We start from the raw sequence: 16,961 nt of genomic DNA on the forward strand, positions 1-16,961 counted from the left end.
TATTCAATCATTTATTTCTAAATGTATGTCAATTCATTACTGAGACCTGAGAATCTTTTTATGAAGTTATTTAGAAGTTGCTCAGCATTTAAAAGTACATAATCATGTGTAAACATGCATCATCACCAGGTCATGTACTTACAGAAAACGGCATTGCTGTAGCATGTGTCTCTACACGGCTGATCTTCGTTGCAGGCAGTGCATATGTTTCATCAACTAAAAATTAAACAATTTATCAGATAAGATTTACATAACTTATCAGATACATTAAAATATAATTTTTAAATACATATTTAATGCCACCAACTGTAAACTTAAAAATGGCTAAGACAGCAAATTTTATATGTATTTTATCACAATAAAAAAACAGCCAGAGGGTATTATACTATTATTGACAGTAAGTAGTAATATTGACCCTTTAACTCAAAACAATTCATAAACTTCATTTTTTTAAGGGTTTGATGACTAGCTAGAACTTCAGAGAATGTTTACTAAAGATGCAATACAATTCCTATTTCAAAAGAATAAAAATTTATCAAATTAGAAATCAAGCAAGTTGGAAGAATTGTTAATACACAGTCTAGAATCAATCTTATCTAAAAAACAGTTTGCTAAATTTATTCACAGTAGGAAAGACACATTCTGATTGTATTTCAGTAGTGTGTGCTAATCTAAATATTTTATGCAGAGAATAGTTTATAAAATAATTTTAACTGAAATGCTTTATCTGTTTACATTACATTCTGGAAAGATGAAAGCTGATAAAGGTAAATATATGGTCAAAATCCATAAAGTCATGATTGAAAGAAAACAAAAACTAAAGAGAATTCTTAAAGATTCTAAAAGTTAAATTTAGGTCAAATGAAAACTCCTGCTCACAGAAATTAAGTTGAAATGACTAATAACAAAATTCCAAGATGAAATGCAATTCCCATCTAAGACAAGTAAGTTTGATGAATTTACATACATAAATGGCTCAAAATACAGTATGTGAAACACATTTCAAACCTTCAGATTTGGTACTGAATGTTGTTAGTGAAGTTTCATCTTTAACAACTGCCCCATTTGTACTGGATGATTCAGTTTTAATGGTCTGCTGGGTTACCATAGTTTGTGTGCTGGAAACAGTACTGGATACAGAAGTTTCAGGAATTACTGTTCTTACATCCAGGCAACTACTTAGAACACCTACATTTGCTGAAGTGTGAGGACCTAAAATAAAAGGGAAAAGGTAATTATTAATATAACATCTGCAGATAATTGTTGTGTCTTATAGTTCTTGTCATATGATTCTTGGTACTTTCAGTTTTAAAATCATACATGAGCACCACAAATGGTATTAGTATGAATTAACCACTAGGCATAAAATGTTTAGAAAAATAAAGTGCATTATATCCATAATGGATGTCCAACTTTTTACCTTCCTCGTTCATTCTAAACACTGAGCCATTGTTCTTGACTTTTCACTAAATCATAGATCAAATGGCTCTGCCCTTCATTTCAGGAAAAAAATATTAGAGGTCATTAGGCATGAATTATCTCAATTTTTTGCCTTCTCTGGCTGCAAACTGGAATTGTACTAATAATTGTGCTCATCCTCCCTATCTTCCATTGCAGAAGATTTGCTGACTTCTCTCCTAAAAAATCTGAATATATCTTCCTGTATTCTTGGTCCCATTCCTTCCCCTATATGTTGGGACCTTCATCAATCATTCCTCTCTCTTTAGGGTTTTCAGATTCTTTGTCAGTAGTTTTTGGTCCTTGGCCCATAAATATCAAATTCCTGAAGCAAACAACACACCTCTTCATTTACCCAACAATTCCCACCAATTACCCTTTCCCTTTACTAATTCCCTTTAGAGCAGTTTATACTTCCTTGATCTCCCCAAAATTTGATTTCTAGTACACTACTCTAATAAAATAATTCTGGCAAACATCAATGATTTCTAGGGGGTATTTTTAAATTTTCATTTACTTGACTTTTCTGCACTGTAAACAATGCTGACCACATACTCCTTTTTGAAGCTGTGTTTTTCCCCCCCAGAACGTATATTCATTCATTCCATAACAGTGAAGTCTACCATGTATGAGATATTGTATTTGTTTTTATAATGGTGAAATAAGGCAGACATAGATTATGCCTCACAAACTTAAGCCTTCTTCTTGTCGCCCTTACATATTTTTCTGTGCGTTAAATACCATTCCCAAATCCATACATATCTCCCAGGCACTGCACCAGGTGCTAGGAATCTAGCAGTGAACAAGTCAACAAGATCCTTGCTCTTTTGGAGATTACATTTAAATACTCTTAATTTCTAAATTTATGTTTCTAGCCTAGTACTGCCTTCTAGACTCCAGGCCTAAGTATCCAACTGCCCATTAGAAATCTTTACCAGTATATTCATGAAGTGCCTCAAAAACAGAGTTCCAAGTTGAACCTATGTTTTCCAAAATCCGTTCTTGCTCCTATATTTTCTATTTTGATGAAGACTATCATTACCTACTCTCATATCCAACCCAAAACACTGGGAGTCATATTCAACTCATTTTTATTTCTCATATACAGCCAGCTGTCAAGTCTAATAGATGAAACCTTCTAAAAGTCTCTTAAATGATGAATTCTCTCCTCTCCATTTCAGCCACTGCTTTAGTCTCTATGCATCTCCTGGAGTCCTAAAAGAATCCCTAACAAGTCTCCTAATCATTTTCTACTATAGTTCTTCCTGATGGAGAGGCTATTCTTTAAAAAAAAAAAAATTTGCCTCATTTAAATTCCATAGTTCATAACCAATCATTACTATTGGTAAGTGCTTACTTAGTATTTTAACATCATTCTAGGTGCAGCACACCAACATGGCACAAGTATACATATGTAACAAACCTGCACATTATGCACATGTACCCTAGAACTTAAAGTATAATAAAAAAAATAAAAAAATAAAATAAATAAAATTAGAAAAAATAAAAGGCTACTACATTATCGAAAGGAAAAATTTTTCTAATTGTACTAGAATACAAGTTATGAGATTCAGTAATTATATAACTTTATGTAATTTTATAATAAAAGTTATATAAAGAAAGGAAAACAAAAACAAAAAAAAAACCATCATTCTAACCAGGTTGAATATGGCAGTTTTTTGCTATTAGGAAAATGGATCAAAACTGTACAACATTTACTTTTTCAATGACTATTAAATTCCCTACCAATTTTATAAAAAGCTTTAGTTTAAAATGTCATCCATTTACCTTCATTTTTCCTTAGCATATCCACCACGTGACTATTATGATTAGAAGCATTTGATGCCAAAGATGGATATAAAATGGCATTAGAATCCGTCAGTGCTTTGAAGTCTGGTTTGTTTTTCATTGAAGTTTCTTTTGTGGCTGGCTGTTCAGTTTTTGTGCTGTTTATTGTATCATTGATCTACAAGAAATATAACAGATTACTGTAGTAAGCAATATTCAATGAAATAAAAATACATGTAAAAAACAAGCAAAATAATTTACAATTTAAATATTTTATCAGAATATAAAACACCCAAAAATTACATTATTAATTTCTACAGGATTTTTATTCAATTTTATAATAGTTTCTAAGAAAACAATTTCTTTTCACTTAATCTCCACGCTCAAAAGATCCGTTTTGAAGAGGAAAGGGAGAGTATATTTTGAGGAAAAAAAATCTACATTTTAATAAGTGGTAGCTAGTATCACAAGCAAATACATATATAACACAGGAGAGAACAACGCTACTGGATCTGGTCAAATTTTCTTAAAGGGCAGACATGTATCCTAAAAATATGATAACTCCAAAAGTAAAATCTCAGCTATATAGAATCTTCAAGCAAATAAACTATTCTATATGACTGAGTTTTCCATATAAAGATTTCATACATATACATAAAATTATCCTACAGCATGAGGTATTTTGGATAAGAATTTCCCTAATTACATTTTTCTTAACCTTCTTAAACACACTATAATAAACACATTCAAACTTTTAAAAAAATTATTACTATTATTGTTATTATTTTTGAGATGGAGTTCTGCTCCTGTTGCCCAGGCTGGAGTACAATGGTGCGATCTCAGCTCACTGCAACCTCCACCTCCCAGGTTCAAGTGATTCTCCTGCCTCAGCCTCCCGAGTAGCTGAGATTATAGGCGCCCACCACCATGCCTGGCTAATTTTTTGTATTTTTAGTAGAGACGGGGTTTCACCATATTGGCAAAGGCTGGTCTTGAACTCCCGACCTCAGGTGGTCCACCCACCTCAGCCTCCCAAAGTGCTGGGATTACAGGAGTGAGCTACCATACCTGGCCTTAAAAAATTATTTTTATTTTTTATTTTTTTGAGACAGGATCTTGCTCTGTTGACCAGGCTGGACTGCAGCGGCACGATCACAGTTCACGGCAGCCACCACCTGCCAAGCAATCCTCCTGCCTCAGTCTCCCAAGTAGCTGGGGCTACAGGCACACACCAGCATACCCAGCTAATTATTCTATATTTTGTAGAGATGGGGTTTTGCCATGTTGTCAAGGCTGTTCTTGAACTCCTGAGCTGAAGGATCTACCGCCTTGGCTTCCCAAAATGTTGGGATTACAGGTGTGAGCCACAGAACCCAGCTGCTAGGTTTAAAATGTTTTGATAATTCAAGTCATCAATGTGAATTATCAGTTATTATACCTACAGGTCTACCTAACCATAAAAGTGACCTGTATTCATTCAAATACCCTAATACTGTTGTTCTTTCTAATTACCTGTTTTTCTGTTACTTTTCTGTCTCTATTTTTATTGTCAGCTCATAATTTCTCATGGCTCTGAGGATACTTGTCTATAATATGCCCTGTGCTTGCCCTTAATTGGTGGTGGTACTGTTTATAAGTGATGATGATGATGATAGCCACAACTATGCCAGGCATTATGGCAGGCAGTGTACTATATATATCCATAAACTCTGAATCTTACTTAATCTTCACAAGGATCCTATTAGTAAGATAACTTGACCCCATTATAGATGAAGAAAATGATACTCACAGAACTTAAGTTACAAACCTACAGGCAGGTAGCTAGTAAGTAACAGCTAGAATTCGAATTTGGTTTATTTCATTTCAAAATCCTTACATCTGGAATGTGCTTTTTGCTTAAAATCAGACACTCAGTCTAACTGAAATTTTATAAAATAAGTATAAATAAATCCTGAGAATTTTCATTAAACATGATAGATTAAACACATTTGCTTCAGGAGATTTCTCCAAAACCCAATTCAAATGACAAAAAAGGAATTTTTTAAAGTATGAAGCTATAACCTTTTAAGAAAAAAGAGAATGGCAGGAAAGAAAATAGTAGATAAGATGTAAAACAGAACAGCTGGAGCTAAGACTCTTCTCCTAAGTGGAAAGTCACTAAGATGTGGCCTGTTTGTGCCCCAGGGCCCAGGGCAGTCAGTGGTGGCAGAGGTGCAGAGTACAAGAAAACGCTGGAAATTTGTCACACAGAAGCCTGTTTAAGAAGTGTTGTAGCCCTAGTTCTGCTCTCCCAGCATACCAAGGCAGAGAAATTCCTCTCCTCCATTCTAGCTGAAGATGGAAAATAGGTATAAAGGTTGAAATGTGAGTCTCTAGACTACACTACAGTATCCCACGAGTGATACAAGTATGAGGATGATACAGGCAAGTATGGGGAGAGGCGCCATACTGAAAATTGGAATTAAATGAAAGTCTAAATGCTGAACAGAAATATACCTTCCCTCCAATCCCCTTACTAAGCTCCCAGATTCTGACAGCCAGGCTCATAACCCTTAAGCAAGAGGTTGGAGAATTCTTAGGGGAAACTAATTGGTCTAAGAAAAAAGACCCACAGATATTGACATTTGTTGGTCCCCACCTACTTACTCTTGTTGAGGTTTACTAAGCAACAAGCCACATCCACATGCATAGGCCTTCCAGGCTTTCTTAAAGCCTCACTTTAAACATAAAGGGACAGCCAAGCATCAGCAGACACTTGATGACAACCTCTAATGTGGAAGTCCAAGATTAAAACACATTAAAAAATAAAAAAGAGCTTGCAAAAAAGAAACATAATAAAGAGCAGACTAAAACTCCAAAATATTTTAAAGTATAATTCTTCAGGAGAGAAGGAAAGATATTATATTTATGAAACAAGAATAGGGTGCTATAACAGAAATAAAGAATAAAATGAGGCTTTTAGAAATTAAATATGTGGTTGGATATATTTAAAATATAAAAATTGGAATAGACAGAGAAAACAGAAGATAAAAAGCAAAATCAGAGGACTAGTTTATAAAAAAAAAAAATGAAAAGAAATTGAGGGAAGAAATCATCAGTAATGAAGGTCATGAGTTTCCAGAACAATGGGGTCCACTGGGTGAGGCACACCAAATGAAGACATACACTCTAAGGCACATCATTGTTGAAATTTCAGAATACTGGGGATAAAAAGATAAAAAATTAGGTCATATATAAAGGATCAGGAATACAAATGGCATCACACTTTTCAATAGCAACACCAAATGCTAAAAGACACTACAAAAATTCCTATAAATTTCTGAGGGAAAAACTTCCAATATAGGATTCTATAAGCCAGCCAAGCTATCAGTTAAATACGCTAAAGACATTTTCAGATATGCAAGATCTCAAAAACTTTACTTTTCATAAGCCCACATCTCAGGGGGTTGCAACAAAATAAAGGAAAACACAAAGAAAGAGGAAGAAATAAGGTCAAGAAATATGGGCTGTAACACAGGAAAGAGATAAATTCCTACTATGAAACAGAGAAGGTAGTTCTAAGGTAACAGCTGTGCAGCAGGCCTAGAGGACAGGGGGCTCCAGGAGGAACTGTTCCAAGGGTGGAAAAAAGAAACTACCTTTATGTCCAAATATCTTAAGTTTTATAACTTTTTGGAAAATTTGATTTTGAATTAATGATAGAGAAGAAGAAAACCAAGCAAGTGAAAAAGTGAGGCAGTTAATGCCAGGAAAAACAAAGTTGCATGAAAAAGGAGTAATTCTCATAGCACACTACATGGCTCACCTGCAACTGTTTCACCATCATAGTATAAACATCAAGCCATAATTCTACTAAAAATATGTGAAGGATGTGGGAACAGGAAAGGAGGGGATAAGGCAGAATTGTAAGAGATCATTAAAATTGTCATCTTTCATTATTGAAGACAATTGATCTAAAAGTAGACCCTTCAACAACATGAGTTTGAACTGTGAGGGTCCATTTCTATGTGGATTATTATTTATTTATTTGTTTTTTGAGACAGGGTCTTGCTCTGTCACCCAGGCTGGAGCGCAGTGGTGCAACCTCGGTTCACTGCAAGCTCTGCCTCCTGGGTTCACGCCATTCTCCTGTCACAGTTCCCCAAGTAGCTGGGACTACAGGTGCCCGCCACCATGCCCGGCTAATCTTTTGTATTTTTTTTTTAGTAGAGACGGGGTTTCACCATGTTAGTCAGGATGGTCTCAATCTCCTGACCTTGCGATCCGCCCGCCTCGGCCTCCCAAAGTGCTGGGATTACAGGTGTGAGCCACCGTGCCTGGCCGTGGATTATTTTTAAGAAATACAATTGGTGCTCCATATCTGTGGGTTCCATGTCCTCAACCAAACACGTACGGAAAATACAGTATTCGCAGGATGCAAAAACTGTGGATACAGAGGGACGAATTTTTGCATTTGCACGTTCTACAGGGCCAACTACAAGACTTGAATATCGAGGGGACTGTGGGGGGGTGGGTCCTGAAACCAATGCCCTGCAGATACAGAAGGACAACTGCGCATAATTAGATACTAAAAGAAAGCTACGGTAGTTTAAAGTAGTTGCTTCTAGGGAACAGAAATCAAGAGTAGGAGGGACAGGGTAGGAAGCTACTGCTCTTCATCATAAGCTTTACAGTATAATCTAAATTTGTGATACACACACACACACATATATATACACATACATAGTATATAATCAACATATAACGTATGACTACATATAACAGAAATATTATGTCTAATATGACAGGCTACTTACAAACTGTATGAGCTTTACTTGTAATAACACCTTCCTGACATACTATAAGTATGACATGATATACTTCCAGACCTATGCCTTTACTGGTCTTCTGTCACACTCAGAACATATTAGTCAATACCTACATCATTTTCCTTGAAAACAGTCTACTGAGGTAGACGGCAGTTTACCAAATAAAAATAATCTTAGTAAGCATATTCATTAGTCTCTACTAAGACCTATTATGATGCACTTCATAAACAAGAAATAACCTCACAAGTGTTCAATTTAGTAACTGATATTTTTCAGTAAACAAAATACATAGTAAAGAAAATATTTTATACATATTTTTGAAGTACATCTTTAGATGTCTGTGTGACATTTAGAAATGGCAAAATATAGACATGTAAGTACACATTACATTGAATTAGTCTGATGCTCTGTGTAATGCAGCTAGGCTTCTCTTGGCCTGGGGTTTTCAATTCAGGCTTCTGTCACAGTGATCTGTGAAGCTTTCTTTAAAAACAGAGCTGCCTGGGCATTTTACTAAAGATTCTGCTTCACTAGATTTGAGGAAGAGCTTGGGAATCTGTGTGTGTGTGTGTGTTTGTTTGTTTGTTTAGCTCAGAGATAACTCTCAAGTGCAGGCAGGATTAAGGACCCCTCTTCTAGAGTAGTAGTATGCTAAAAATCTGAATAAAAATTGAAACTATAACCATAAACATCCAATGACCTTCATACACTTTTTTACTTACACTGTTAGGAACGATGTTATTACTGCCTTGTCTGTGAGGGTCCATCCTGACTCCTGCAGGAATGAGAAAGGTTCAGACTGATATGCTCTTAATTAGCTTCAATAAAATATAATTACATATTTTTAAAGTTACATATTAAAGTTTAAAAAGTAGTATCTTTACCAAAGGTTATATGTTTTCTTAATAGTTTGCTTAAGTTGACTGAAATTCTCTCTGGAAAAATGTGCAAAATTTGTGTTTGCTTTTACTTCCAAGGCCTATTTAGTTAAAAATACTTTTGAAAAGCTGAGATATTTATGAAAGCAAATTAAAGCCAATCTGCTGAAGTCAAGTAATATGTCAAATTAGGAAAGTACACAAAAATGAACTGCAGAAAACACAATCTATCCTACGTTTCTATGTATTCTACTACATCATAATGGTAAGACAGCCAAGTTTCAGAACTGAAATACAATGTATTATCAGGCATGGACCTAATGCCATAAAATTTCTTAAACCAAACCTAATCCCAGACTTTTATGCAGATATTCTACATATATGTATATATATGTATACACACCCACCCCCCCACACACACACATATACGTACTGCAGTATATGTGTGCATGCATGTGTGTGTGTGTATTTTTTTTTTTTTAAGACAGAGTCTCGCCTGTTGCCCAGGCTGGAGTGCAGTGGCATGATCTCAGCTCACCGCAACCTCCACCTCCTGGGTTCAAGTGATTCTTTTGCTTCAGCCTCCCTAGTAGCTGGGATTACAGGTATGCACCACCATACCCAGCTAATTTTTGTATTTTTAGTAGAGATGGGGTTTTACCATGTTTACCAGACTGGTCTCAAACTCCTGACCTCAGGTGATCCACCTGCCTCAGCCTCCCAAAGTACTGGGATTACAGGCGTGAGCCACCATGCCTCGCCTGCAGTATATATTTTTAAAAGCATGTGAGCACACATACTTTAAGCATGAAAATTATGTTACCTTGCATATTTGGTGCTGCTGAAGAATCTGATGATGCAGCTTGGTATGGCAAGTCCGTACTCAACTGCAAAAGATAGCCCTCAACTGTAGACACTTCATCCCACTTGACATGAAAGGAGCTGGTAGTGGCTTTGATCAGCTGTACTTGAGATGGTGCTGGTGGTTTCTCTATAGAACAATAAAGATATTATACATTTAAGTTTCCAGTATATAAATGGTTTGCTGATATAGTTTGTTTGGACTGGAGCTTTGAAAACATCAGCAATGAACATTTCATCTGCTTACCAAGGCAAGGAAAGTTTACTCAGATAAATGCAGCTATAGTAGGTCAAATAAAAATAGTTCGGGGTTCTTATTCTATTTATTTATTTATTTTCTTGGACAAATATATCTATAAACAAAATAATCCAGTATGAAACTACTGAACTATTTGAGTCATCAGATTCAGAAATGTGTTTAATCCTAGAAGGAGTTTTTTTGGGGGAAGCTGGGAATCCTAGAAGGAGTTTTTTTTGAGGGAGGCTGGGGAGAGGCAAGGGGAGCTAAGTATTAAAGCTACATTATTTCATTTTTCTTAGAAGTTCTAATATTCTTTAATTTTATGAGCCAATTTTCAGCCAACAGCATACATGTTAGCAATTCTGTTAATGTTAGCAAAGATAACTTGGACATGATATTTTATAAAAGCATAACTTCTCTGAAATTAATACCCCCTTATCAAGACTTGTACTACCAGCTGGGCATGGTGGTTCACGCCTGTAATCTCAGCACTTTGGGAGGCCGAGGTGGGCGGATCAGCTGAGATCAGGAGTTCAAGACCAGCCTGGCCAACATGGTGAAACTCTGTCTCTACTAAAAATACAAAAATTAGCCAGGCGTGGTGGCTGGCACCTGTAATCCCAGCTACTTGGAAGGCTGAGGCAGGAGAATCACTTGACCATGGTAGGTGGAGGTTGCAGTGAGCCGAGATCATATCACTGCACTCCAGCCTGGGTGGCAGAGTGAGACTCCATCTCAAAAAAAAAAAAAAAAGGAATGGTGGGAGGAAGAGATAAATCCTCAACTTCCATAGCAGAAAGTGAGCACATTATTGCCTGAATGAAAATATATATATATATCAAAGTAATAATATATGTGTGTGATATAGAGATATGGAAGTAAATACCTAAAGAATCATTTAACAGAGTTAAGAACAAATAAATGCTTGTAAAGCAAGTAAAATGAGGAAAGGTGCGAGCAAAGAACTGTGATTTTTCATAGAAAGCCTCATGGAATTCTATTACTCTTTTACATGCTATCAAATGCACCAAGTTTAACTAAAAGTGAAGAAAAAAAAAAACAAGATGAGCCCCCTCTTCCACCAAAACTGATGCTAACTTATCAAGAGGAAAAGCAAAATCTATATTTTGCCCTTATGATCGTGGCCATGATTACTTCTAGAATAATACTGATATCTAAAACTTATTATGAAAAGGTTTATAGAAAAACAGGCCATTCAAATCCAATTTTTTAAATCTTTTTAAGTCATAGATCCCTTAGAGAATCTGCTCAAAGTGATATAATCCCTACAGAGAAAATTCAGTCATACACATTTTTTCATCCAATTTCAGAGACTGAAGCTTATCCTTAGACTTCAGTTAATAATTTCCAATTTCAAAGATGAACCAGTAAGTTCAATTTTCTATCTTTTTTTCTTGCTTGCTAGTACATGCTTCTTTCATAGGAAGCAATTACTCTCTTAATTGTTTCATTATTTTTTCAACTATCTTAATTTTAATACTAAACTCTTTTTACATTACAAAAACAACACATGCTACTGTGGAAAATACAGACAAGTAATAACAGAAAAGCTTTGAAGAAAATGTATAATCTCAGCTCTCAGATAATGCTTTGGTGTGTGTCCTTCCAAGTTTTCTATTTATAATTTTGAAAACACTGGAGTCGGCCGGGCGCGGTGGCTCAAGCCTGTAATCCCAGCACTTTGGGAGGCCGAGACGGGCGGATCACGAGGTCAGGAGATCGAGACCATCCTTGTTAACACGGTGAAACCCCGTCTCTACTAAAAAATACAAAAAAACTAGCCGGGCGAGGTGGCGGGCGCCTGTAGTCCCAGCTACTCCGGAGGCCGAGGCAGGAGAATAGCGTGAACCCGGGAGGCCGAGCTTGCAGTGAGCTGAGATCCGGCCACTGCACTCCAGCCTGGGCGACAGAGCAAGACTCCGTCTCAAAAACAAAAAAAAGAAAACACTGGAGTCATTATATGTTTTATAATCTGTTTTTCTCATGTAACATCACATATTACATCTCCAGATCTAATTTCTCTAATGGCCACTAGATTCATCTATTCATTCAAATGCCTGCTTGATCTTATTTCAAACTTAGCATGGTCTAAATGGAACTCTTGATTTTCTCCACAATGTTGTTTTCTCTCAATCTTCTCTATCTCAGTAAAATTCAAGCTAAAAACTTCATCCTCCATTCTGTCGCTTGTCACACAAATTATCATCCAGTTCTGTCAATAAGAACTCCAAAATGTATCCTGAATTTATCCAGTCCTCCCCTCCTCCAGTGTCACCACTATAGTCTAAAACACTTTTTTGACTACTGCAAGAGATTTCTAACTTGTCTTGCAGTGTGCACTTAGAATTCATTTTCCGGGCGCGGTGGCTCACGCCTGTAATCCCAGCACTATGGGAGGCCGAGGTGGGCGAATCACAATGTCAGGAGATCGAGACCACGGTGAAACCCCACCTCTATTAAAAATACAAAAAATTAGCTGGGCGCGGTGGTGGGCGCCTGTAGTCCCACCTACTCAGGAGGCTGAGGCAGGAGAACGGTGTGAACCCGGGAGGCGGAGCTTGCAGTGAGCCGAGATTGCATCACTGCACTCCAGCCTGGGCAACAGAGCAAGACTCCGCCTCAAAAAAAAAAAAAAAAATTAATTTTCCATACAACTGCCAGTGACCATTTCAAAATGCACATCAGAATGTGTCACATCTCTCCTTCAAACTTACACGTAACTTCCTGCTGCACTTTAAAAATAACTTAGAAATTCTACCACCACATTCAAGGCCCTATGTCCTGTGGTCATCTCTCTAACCTCCATTCCTACACTTTCCTCTTTGTTTACCCAGTTCAAATCTGTTGCCAAAAATGCCAAGTATTCCCATCTCAGACTCCTTGTATGTGCTGTTCCCTCTTCCTGCAGTGGTTTCTCTGGCCTTTTTACGTGGGTATCTCCTTCTCACCAGTCGAATAACATCCCACGTCATCTCATCACAGAAGCCTTTTTTGCCTACCCACCCTGAAGCAGCCACCACTCCCGTGCCCAATACCTAACACCACTATCTCATGTATTCACATGATTAACAGAAACTGAACTTATTTTGTTAATCTGTTTCACTATTGCTCATTATCTCCTTGCTGTCGTACCCCCTCAGAATGTAAGTTCTTTGTGAGAGCAGGGGCACTATCAGTCTTGTTTGCTGCTATATTCTCAGCATTTAGAACAATTCCTGCTACACAGCTGTCAATCAATATTTATTAAAAATTGATGTGAGGTACACATTTTTAAAAATTGTGGCACTCTAATAATTTTTTCCCCCTTTAGAGATGGGGTCTTGCTCTGACACCCAGACTGGAGTGCAGGGGAGTAATCAGAGCTCACTGCAGGTAGACTCAGACTTCTGGGCTCAAGTGATCCTCTTGCCTCAGCCTCCCAAGAAGCTGGGACTATAGGCATGAGCCACTGTACCTGGCTAATTTTTTGTTTGGTGGAGATGGGGGTCTCACTATATTGCTCAGGCTTGTCTTGAACTCATGGCCCCAAGTAATCCTCCTGCCTCAGCTTCCCAAAGTGCTAGGATTACAGGTGTGAGCCACTGCACCCAGCCTCTATTTTTTAAAAACCTTTTATTTTAAAATAATTTTAGGTTTGCAGAAGAGTTGCAAAGATAGTACAGCATTGCCATAACCCCCTGGCCCCAGTTTTCCCTTTTCTCCAGCTTCCCCTAATATAAGCACATTTGTTAAAACTAAGAAATTATTGGTGTAATACTATTAACTCAACTATAGACAACTCAGATTTCACCAGTTTTTCAATTAATGTCTTTTTTTGTTCCAGGATCCAATCCAGAACACAACATCACATTCAGCTGTAATGTCTCCTTTGTCTCCTCCACTTTTTGATTATTTCTTAGTCTTTCCTTGTTTTCCTTCGCTTTGAAACTTCTGAATAATACTGCTCACATAGTCTTTGCAGAAGATCTAGAATATCCCTCAATTTGGGCTTGTCTGATATTTTCTCATAGTTAGACTGAGATTATGGATTTGGGAATACCACCGAGGTACTTTTACTTATCACATGATATTAGGGAGTAAATGATACTAACTTATCACTAATGATATTAACCTTGATCACTTGATTAAGGTGGTACTTGCCAGGTTTCTCCTGCTTGCCAGGTTTCTGTAAAGCTACTATTTTCCCTTTCCATACTCTATTCTTTGCAAAGGAGTCTTTAAATCCAGTCTACACTCAAGGAGAGGATAATTATATACTTCTCAGGAGTGGAGAATAACTACACATATTGTTTCTTCCATTCATACTTAATTATGGGAAACAGAGGTAGTAACATTTACAGTAAGTCTCAAAAGGCAGACATTTGAGTGCTTACCTAAAGGAAAAAGTTTATTTGTTAATTACTCTTACCTACCAGTATCAAGATACCAAAGATCCTTGCAGCAAACTTGACTATTCAGTGCTTTTTTGTAGCCATCTCTTCCACTCCAAAAATACAATCGAGTGCCAATTGCAACAGCACAGTGGCCAGCTCTTGGTCTTGGTCTTGAATTTTTTTTATCTTCCTGAGAATCTGATACTAGGGTGGTCCACTCTGTTGTATCTGAAAAGACAGAAATATCCATGACTAATCTTTTGTTCTTAACAAAATTACAAAAATTACCTTATTAATAAAGTTTAATTCAATGAGTAACTCTTAAAAAACTCACCCAGATTTAGGTAAGAAAATGAACTGGTACATCTCCATTCACAATCATGAGGTGAAGTCTCAGTATTTTCCCCCTTATGTGGGACCCATCCACCAAAAATGTACATCCTGAGCAACAACAAAACAAAAACATAAAGTAGCTTATTTCATTTTACTTCTTGGATTTGAAGTGCTAAGAATAGAAAACTCTCCTATCAGTTGACTCAGAACTTCAGAACTATTCATTCACTTACCATTGTCAAAGTAATGGGAATAAGAAGATGAATAAAGTGGTCTTCTTTCAAGAGTTTACAATTTTATGAAGCAATACAGAATCACAATTATTTCTCTCTGGCCAGTTACTTAAAGTGAAGAATATTTCAATTATAATATATTTAAAAATCAATATTGCCTATAATATACTAAGGGTACCTCAGTCAGAAAGATACTCAATTGATCTATGACATCCAAAGTCAAATTTAAAATTGTATGCATATAGTAACTGAAGAGGATTAAATTTCATATAACTTTGGTCATTGATATCACTTAAACAAAAAACTTTAAAATGTGTTCCTTTAGGGCCCTAGGAGTTCTTAAGACAAGCCTGATGGCTGCTGGAAGAGAAAGGCTCATCAGGCAGATATCAGGGCCCATGTGGCCTGATGTCAACCAGAGATCTATTTTTTTTTTTTAATGCCAATCAGAGATTTTTTTTTTTTTTTTGAGACAGGATCTTGTCCTGTTGCCCAGGCTAGAGTGCAGTGGCATGACAATGGTCCGCTGCAAACTCAACCTCCTGGGCTCAGGCCATCCTTCCACTTTGGCCTTCCAAAGTGCTGGGATTACAGGTGTGAGCCACCATGCCCAGCCAGAGCTCTATTTTTTAAAATCCATTTTATATGTTGGGGTTTCAATGGAAAATTTCATTTTATAAAATGGCTCTTCAGTTAAAAAAAAGTATAAAAATGTATAAGATTTTGTTTAAATGTAAAGACCATCCTGTTTGGTTTTGAGTTTATTTAAAAAAAAAAAAACAACTAGGTTCTAAATTACAACAATCATTTCCTAAAATATTACATTTAAGGTAGAATCCCTGAAATAGTAACTATTTCATTAAATTCTGATTAAACAGTACTCCTAATTGTGGCACAATGTTGCACAAATAAGGGAATTTGTTGATGGTAGTAATAGTCAACATTTATGGAGTGCTCACTTCATACCAGAAACTGTTCTAAGCATTTCATATGTATTAATTCATTTAGTCTTCATTACAGCCTTGTCAAGTAGGTTTTACTTTAATCCACATTGTATACTTAAGGAAAGTGAGGTACAAACATATTAAATTTTCTTGCCCCAGGTCATACATGACAAGTGCCAAAGCTGAGTCTTGAATTTAGGCCATCTGGTTACAGAGTTTGTATTCTAACCATCAACTCTATATTGCCATCTAAAGCATAATCATTAAGAGCATGTGCCTCAGTACAAATGAAGCAATACCAAAAATATGAAAAAGGAAACAGTGAGTTAGGTGATTAGTTTGGCAACACCCAGGTTTACACTTACATAAAGCCTACTCTGGGCAAGGCATTATAAGGAATGCAAAGAAGTAAAAGAGAGAGCATAAGAAAATGGCATATTAAGTATTTTTGCTTCTACAGACAAATTATTTTAGCTCCAGTAAGCACAATCAAACTTTGTTAAGCTTCATAATCTATTTCTAAGAAACTACTAGCGTTACTTTCTTTGTGTGCTTAAGTTGTTTTAAAAAAAAAAAAAAAAAAAACAGAAGCAAAATACAAAAAACCACCATACTTGTTTCCTATAACACTGGCTGTATGAAGGCTTCGTGGAAGTGGCACTGTCCCTTTAGTTTCTGGTTTTGACCATGACATAGTTTCTAAAAGTAAAAATATATTAGCAACTTGATCTAACAACAGTAAATTACTTCAACTTGCATAATTTCAAAAAATAAAACAAGGACTTACCAAAATAAAACAAAGTATTTTAAAACAATTATTTGAACATTATCTTAAACATTTCCAGCTTACATAAACTGCCAATCAGAAATCTATTTACACTTAATGTTAGTACAGTTAGCCCTCTGTATCCATGGGTCCTGCATCAATGGATTCAATTAACCACAGATTGAAAATATTCACAAAAAAACTTTGGTTGCACTGAACATGTTTTCTTTTTGTCATTATTCCCTAAACAATACAGT

At 36.3% G+C, this 16,961-nt stretch overlaps 1 protein-coding gene across 2 annotated transcripts in view; it reads right to left on the reverse strand.

The window, feature by feature from the left end:
* The window catches only part of HCFC2 (host cell factor C2), a 42,760-nt gene that overhangs the window by 10,023 nt on the left and 15,776 nt on the right, over positions 1-16,961 (reverse strand). For both annotated transcript variants that reach the window (XM_033220840.1, XM_033220841.1), the window contains exons 5-12: positions 16,553-16,637; positions 14,763-14,869; positions 14,468-14,656; positions 9,756-9,923; positions 8,777-8,829; positions 3,247-3,424; positions 1,009-1,212; positions 143-216 (exon numbers count right to left, since the gene is read on the reverse strand). In XM_033220840.1, coding sequence (XP_033076731.1) covers positions 143-216; positions 1,009-1,212; positions 3,247-3,424; positions 8,777-8,829; positions 9,756-9,923; positions 14,468-14,656; positions 14,763-14,869; positions 16,553-16,637 — 1,058 coding nt within the window. The remainder of the gene's footprint in view (positions 1-142; positions 217-1,008; positions 1,213-3,246; positions 3,425-8,776; positions 8,830-9,755; positions 9,924-14,467; positions 14,657-14,762; positions 14,870-16,552; positions 16,638-16,961) is intronic.

Source organism: Trachypithecus francoisi, unplaced genomic scaffold (assembly GCF_009764315.1).
Source record: "Trachypithecus francoisi isolate TF-2019V2 unplaced genomic scaffold, Tfra_2.0 Lachesis_group11, whole genome shotgun sequence".
Classification (NCBI taxonomy): Eukaryota; Metazoa; Chordata; class Mammalia; order Primates; family Cercopithecidae; genus Trachypithecus; species Trachypithecus francoisi.